The 7137-nt window shown below is 45.1% G+C and overlaps 1 protein-coding gene across 1 annotated transcript; it reads left to right on the forward strand.

Moving 5' to 3' along the window:
- Window positions 1-4727: 4727 nt before the first annotated feature.
- On the forward strand, window positions 4728-5723 carry LOC130138919 (probable leucine-rich repeat receptor-like protein kinase At1g35710). The gene has a single exon (XM_056314507.1). The coding sequence runs from the start codon at window positions 4728-4730 to the stop codon at window positions 5721-5723; it is 996 nt and encodes a 331-aa protein (XP_056170482.1).
- Window positions 5724-7137: the final 1414 nt, after the last annotated feature.

Consider the following 7137-nt stretch of genomic DNA (forward strand, 5'->3'; position numbering starts at 1 on the left):
GTCCTCGATCCCCGAGATTATCCTTGCAGCGTCTCCAATCAATCACGGTCGCGGATGTGAAATGGTTTGGTTAAACAACCATGAGAACACTTCTCGATAAGCAGACACCCTAAACCCCACCTAGGCCAATGCGTACCCAGACGAGTCTAAACATGCAACCTAACTATCCACATAACAAATTTCACACAATTTACTTACCTTGCTTCAAATCACACGCCAACTCTGCACATTAGTCAAATCATGGTAATTCGATAATATCCCGATAATGTAACACAATCACTCGAGCGCCATCCACACTCGCACTCAACCAATCCAACCAAATATCCACACGTACATTCAACCAATTCGACCAAACATCCACATATTCATCCGGCCAATCCAACCATTCACATTACGCACACGTGTCCAACCAACTATCCACGTCCCGCGTCAATGCGCCTCAAGTCCATTCTCACTGCCCGCATAAACACGCCTCAGGCCCAATCACACGACCTGCGTAAACACGCCTCAGGTCCATTCTCACAGCCCGCGTAAACACGCCTCAGGCCCAATCGCACGACCCGCGTAAGCAGGCCTCAGGTCCATCCTCACAGCCCGCGTAAACACGCCTCAGGCTCAACATCTTCCAATGACCCGCGTAAACACGCCTCAGATCTAACCTTCCTTTCACAGCCCGCGTAAACACGCCTCAGGCTGGCAGCCCTCTGGCCAATCCGGGCTTTGTCCAATGACCCGCGTAAACACGCTTCAGGTCTAACTTTCCTTCCACAGCCCGCGTAAACACGCCTCAGGCTATTCAGACAAGCGCATACGCCACATTTCATTGAGCACATACAATCACCACTAGGCAAATCACAATCATCCGCCAACTCAACTCATATAATACTCAATCGCACGCCAAAGCCAATCCACCAAATTCACATTCAAGCATTAAGTCACACATGGACCATCACAAGTTAACCCGCCATTCAAACACTCTCGGCTCCTCATTCAATCACGCCAAGCCAAAGCTCACATAACATGCATCAATCCAACCACGAATAATCAACGCGAACCACCGCCAATCGAACATCGAATCACATGCAAACGATCATTAATCGCGATACAAAACCCAGCATCATTCCGCTCCAAACTCAGCCACAAAACGGTCAAAAACCCCCGCAAATCAGTCCCCATTTCATTCTCAATCGATACACCCTTAGGCTCGATGACCCGCCACTAATTGGGCACAATTTCTATCATTGAACAGCCCCCACGACAGCACACAATTCGTCACTGTTCAGCCCACCATTTCAACATATAAAAGCCGACATTTCAACCTAAGAACCAGCCAATGACAGCCCCTAATTAGCCTCTAAATCAGCCGCTAATTTCACACCGAACAACCCCTAAACGATTCTAATAATACCCAAAGTCCTAAACAAGGTTTAGGGAGTTACTTACCTCAGGCCTAAGCGAGAACAAGCCGAGCAAGGGTAGCGAGGTGGGCTGGAACAGCAACGGCAGCAACCTCGGCCCAGTCGCAACTCCGGCGAACGCGCGGCGGCGAACGGCGGCGACGAATGGATGGCTGCCACACGGGAGAGAAAGCGGACAGGGGGTTGAAGAAGGAGCGGCTGCTGGGTTCATGGCCGGAGGGCAGCCAGGCGACGGCGACGGCGACGGCGGCTGGGCGGCGGAGGCTCGGCCACGGCCGGGACGGTCCGGCCAAGGCCGAGGCTGGGTGGCCCTGGTGCATCTCCGAGGCGAGCACGGCGGGTCTTGGTGGCGGCGGAGTCTTTGGGGAGCTAGGTGGTGGCGGACGAAGCAGCGGCGGCGGCTAGAACGGCAGCACGCGGCGGCGGCGAAGCCAGGGGCCGAAACAGGGGAAGGCGCTGGGGAAGAGAGAAATAGGGGGAGGGGAGGTCGCGTGGTGGCCGGAGGCGGCACAGCGGCGTCGCGGGCGACGGGGCGAGGCCGGACGAGCTGGCCGGCGGAGCCTGGCTGCGTCAGACATGGCGGTGAGCTGAGCTGGGCAGGGGCGGGCTCGACTCGGCGAAGGAAAACAGGGGAAGGAGAAGGAGAGTGGGGGGCTCGTGGTGGCGGCGGCGCGGCGGCAGGCGGGGCGGCGGCGCTAGGCGGATGGTCCGGCGAACAGTGGCTGGGGTGAGCGGCGGTCGGGCGAGCGAGCAAGCAGAAGCAGAAGCAGCGGCGAAGAGGACCAACGAAGAAGAAGAAGAGAAGAAAGAAAAGAAAAGGAAAAAGGAGGAGAGAGAAGAGGCAGGTCTGCATAGGGAGATGGTGGGACGTGCGTGGAGGAGACGTGCGCGGCAGGGGGGCCAGACGCGGCAGGGAGGAGAGAGAGAGAGAGAGAGAGAGCTCAAAAGTCAATGCGATGATTACGATCCAACGGTCATGGTTCGAACTCGAAAACGATCTAACGGCCCACGAAAATCCTAATCAATAATATAGGAAAAAGGGCCAAAAGAAATTAACTCAAAACACACTACGAGGGAGGTCTACTAGTCCAAATCCGCACCTGGTCAAAAATCCACTTTTCACATATTCCAGGCAATATCGACGCTGGCCACAATAAAATCGACATCATTCAATTAAATTCGTCCCGGAACTCCGGGAAATTCGACACCAAAATTTGGGCTCTAAATAACGGCCAAATTCGATCGAGTGCGATTCTAGCGAAATCTCTAATTTAAAAATAATAACCGAGACTGATCAGTTCCCGGGCGAGATTTTACTATAAGCACACTGACGAATTACACGTTTTATAAATCCCAAAAATGGGTCGAAATTTGAAATGTCACATGTAGCTTGTAAAAGTTCATTATTTTAGTATTAATATTTGCTATACGGGCTGGTTAAGTTGTTGACTACACCAGTCATCTCTCTTGCGATTGATATAGATATAGTTACAAGTTTTAAAAATCAATATCAATTGTGAAAATAATTAATTATATATGAGGTATATAGTGGTTTCTAGGAGGTATAATCCTTCGCTGTCAAATTGGAATACAATAAATCTTAGTCATTCAACAAATCTAGCTGTGATTTTTTACCTTTCGATCTAATGTTGAAGTCTTCAAACTTTATCTGGGCCATCACGTGTAACATGATGAGAAAGTCCTTTCATCATAAAATTACGTGTATGTACATTTTCAAGTGGGGGTCAGACTTTGTTTAGGCTTATCACGCGTGATATGATGAGAATCCATGACTCACGAGGAGGAGCTATGCCCATGAAGACAGCAAAAGTAAGTCAAGCAGCTATGGGTCGAAAATAGAAAAAGGAAACGATAACTTAAAATAATTGAGGACAAGATAGCAGGATAACTCCTTCCAATTGGATCCCTGATTGTCACTACTTTAATAATTGAGTTCAATCAGATTATTAAATTGAATAGCTTTGAACTAACAATAACATAATTAGACCATTCTAAGGGGGGAATTCAAAAGGAGGTGAAAAAGTTAAGGACTTCATCATCAAGGCCTCCACATGATTAAGACATTGATTGGAAGAGAGAGAGAGAGAGAGAAGCACAGAAAAAAGAAATTTTCGAAGAAAACTGGGGCAGAAGAAAGATAAAGCTGATGTTGATTTTGTTGTCTATAAGGATTTGATGTGCTCATACGTTCATGAGTGTTCCAGGAGGTGAGCACTGGTTGAACAAAAACGGGGAGAAGACCAAAATTCATGAGTCGCACTACTTTCGGAATGTAAATTTCACAAAAAAAAAAAGAAAGCTTGGGAAGAGAAAGCTCCATTGAGCCAGAGGACGAGAGGATTGCGAGGAGCATCTGCTTGTGATTCAAAGAAACAGTAGAAGTAAAGGTGAATTATATGTGAATTTACGTATCAATATTCATAAATTGTGAAATTAACGAACGTATCGGATTAAGAAAAAGTGAAAGTTAGTTCAACTCAAAATTTTTCCGAAGTAAAGAGCAAAAAGTAAATATATATATGAGTAATTTTAATAAAATCACATGATCGTCATATGAACATTACAATAGTACAAATGAAACATTTTCTTTTCATTTCTTCTGTCAATGAAGAGAATCAATAGAGAAGAAACTGATATCACAGTTTCCATTTTTTTTTCTTAATCATGGATTTTCTGCACCACAAGGCCAAAATCAGGAACTCAATTTCCTAATTTCCCAAATCAAATCCTAATCCCCAAAATCTCTAAGATATGACCCTAATCCCCGCATTCTCCCAATTGCCATATTGTACTAAACTGGTCCAATCAAGTTCTGATGGCTCAGCGCCATGCCTTTCACTTTCCCCATGGTCATCATCCCCGACGAGTACAGGATCGCCGCCTTGTCCGATTGTGAGACATCAGTTCAGTCGGAAACGCCGGTTTGAGTCACGGCTGTTGTCAGGGACTTGAACTTCAGCGAGTCGACGAGAACCGTTCCGAGCGGGGGAACTGTGCGAGCAGTTGTGGACGGGACGCACGCAATTGAAGGTCCCGTGAACTGGCTTAGGTGGAGAATCTCCAGAGCGGTGCTGGTAGGAAAAGATATTATCTTTACCATATATCGTCAATCACAAAAAATAAAATAAAAAAAATAAAATGCTGTCCAGCTGTAAAAGGTATTGGCCTCCACTGAGGAGCTTCAGGAATGATGTTCCATCATCTATAAATATGTCATCAGTCTTGTTAACGTTACGTAGAACTTAACCATCTCCCACCTTCCACAAACCATCCATCTGCCCCAAAACCATGGTTTCTTCCTTACTGCTTTCCAACCTGTCTCCTCTACGAGTCTTCCGCTTCTTCTTCTCGCTCTTCTTGGTCGACACCAGTTCATTTCATGGGGTAGGCGTTTCTGCTTCCTCCACTTCTTTTTCCACTGTCCACGTGACCCAGAATAAGGATGAAGCAGAGGCTCTCCTGAATTGGAAATCTACTCTTGACAACCATAGCCAATCTCTCCTCTCTTCATGGCAAGGCAACAATCCTTGCCGCTTTTCTGGTGTCGCTTGCAATGACTCTCAAGCCATCACCCATCTAAATCTTTCGTCTCTTGGTTTGAGAGGAACTCTAGACAACCTTGACTTCTCGTGCTTAACCAATTTGGTTAGTTTTGAACTTGGCAACAACTCGATCTATGGCTCCATCCCCTCTAGTATCGGTGACCTTTCCAAACTCAACTCTCTTCATCTCTATGGCAATGAACTGTCTGGGAACATTCCTCCAAGTATATGTATGCTGGAGAGTCTTCATTCTTTGGACCTATGTTCAAACAACCTAAGTGGATGCATCCCTCAAGAAATAGGGAAGTTGATATCTTTGGAAAGGTTAGCTTTGTCTGAAAATGGTTTGGCCGGTCCCATCCCCACTTCTCTTGGAAAATTGGGCAACTTAACCAAATTACGCATTTCAAAAAATATTCTTTCTGGTTCCATTCCACAAGAAATATGCGACTTGAGGAGCTTGAAGTATCTTAGCTTGTGGCACAATAGATTGTCAGGACCCATTCCCTCAGAAATAGGAAGGTTGAGGAGCTTGAAGTATCTTAGGTTATGGGACAATAGACTGTCAGGGCCCATTCCCTCAGAAATAGGGAGGCTCACTTCTCTTACGGTTTTACAAGTACTTTATAATAATTTGACCGGTCCAATCCCGGCATCAATTGGAAGCCTGTCCAGTTTAACTGTATTACAACTTGATGCCAACAAACTATTTGGCTTTTTGCCTTTGAATTTAATAAGTTAACACGTTTGACTAATTTGGGTCTATCTAATAATGAACTCGAGGGGGAACTGCCGGAAGATGTGTGCCGTGGGAGATCACTGCAATATTTCGCTGCCTTCAATAATCATTTCACGGGTCCCACCCCAACAAGCTTAGAGAACTGTAGCACATTAATCAGATTGAGGCTAGAAGGAAATCAACTTACTGAAAACATAACAAAAGCTTTTGGAATATATCCGCATCTAGAGTATATGGACTTGAGCCACAATCATTTGAATGGCGAACTTTCGTGGAAATGGGAGAGTTGTCGTAATTTGACAACCTTAAGGATATCGAATAACAACATTTCTGGTAAGATACCCACGATATTCGGAAGGATAGCTCAGTTACAAGAACTAAACCTTTCTTCAAATAATTTAAGCGGAGAGATTCCAAGGGAATTGGGAGCATATCGATGTTGTTTAAACTCGACTTAAGCAACAACTTGATTATGGGAAAGGTCCCGACTGAGATTGAACTTTTATCCCATCTGGCACATCTGAACTTGGCATCAAACAATTTGAGCGGATCGATTCCGGTGCAGCTAGGCTCATGCAAAAGCTTGTTGAGCTTGAACTTGAGCAGAAACAAATTTTGGAGAAGTATTCCTCCGGAGATAGGCAGCACACAGTTCCTTGAGGTTCTTGACTTAAGTCATAATCTATTAATCGGAAACATACCGGGAGTACTTGGACAGTTGAGAATGCTACAAGTTTTAACTATCTCCCACAACAGCTTTTCCGGTTCTATTGCACATACTTTTGGTGAAATGTCAGCCTTAACTTCCATCGATTTATCCTACAATAACCTGGAAGGTCCTCTCCCAAATGTCAAAGCTTTCAATGAGGCTCCATTTGAGGCAGTTCAGCATAACAAAGGGCTCTGTGGAAATGTTGTTGGTTTACCGAAATGCAATTCCACTGGGAGCAAGAAATACAATCGATATATTGGAGCTAGAATCACAGTTATCCTCATTCTCTCGTTCTTGGGGTTTCTCCTTCTCTCTTCACTACAAAAAAACCGGGATTTTCCGACGAAAATTTGCGACGAAAAAATTTTCGTCGGAAATTTGCAACGACTTTTGCAACGAAAAATAAAATCGTCGGAAATTTGCGACGAAAAATTTTTCGTCGCAAATTTCGTATTTTTCGTTGCAAATTTCCAATGAATTTTGCGACGAAAAAAATTTCGTCGCAAATTTCCGACGAAATTTTCCTATGAAAGATTTTTCGTCGCTAATTTCCGACGATTTTTGCAACGAAATATTTTTCGTTGCAAATTTCCGACGATTTTTGAGACGAAAAATTTTTCGTCGCAAATTTCCGACGAATTTTTTCGACGAAAAATTTTTCGTCGGATATTTTCGACGAATTTTACGACAGAAATTTATTCGTGG

This window comes from Syzygium oleosum, unplaced genomic scaffold, assembly GCF_021117445.2.
Source record: "Syzygium oleosum isolate NSW1041296 unplaced genomic scaffold, Sole_v2.1 Sole_v2.09, whole genome shotgun sequence".
In the NCBI taxonomy this organism is placed as follows: domain Eukaryota; kingdom Viridiplantae; phylum Streptophyta; class Magnoliopsida; order Myrtales; family Myrtaceae; genus Syzygium; species Syzygium oleosum.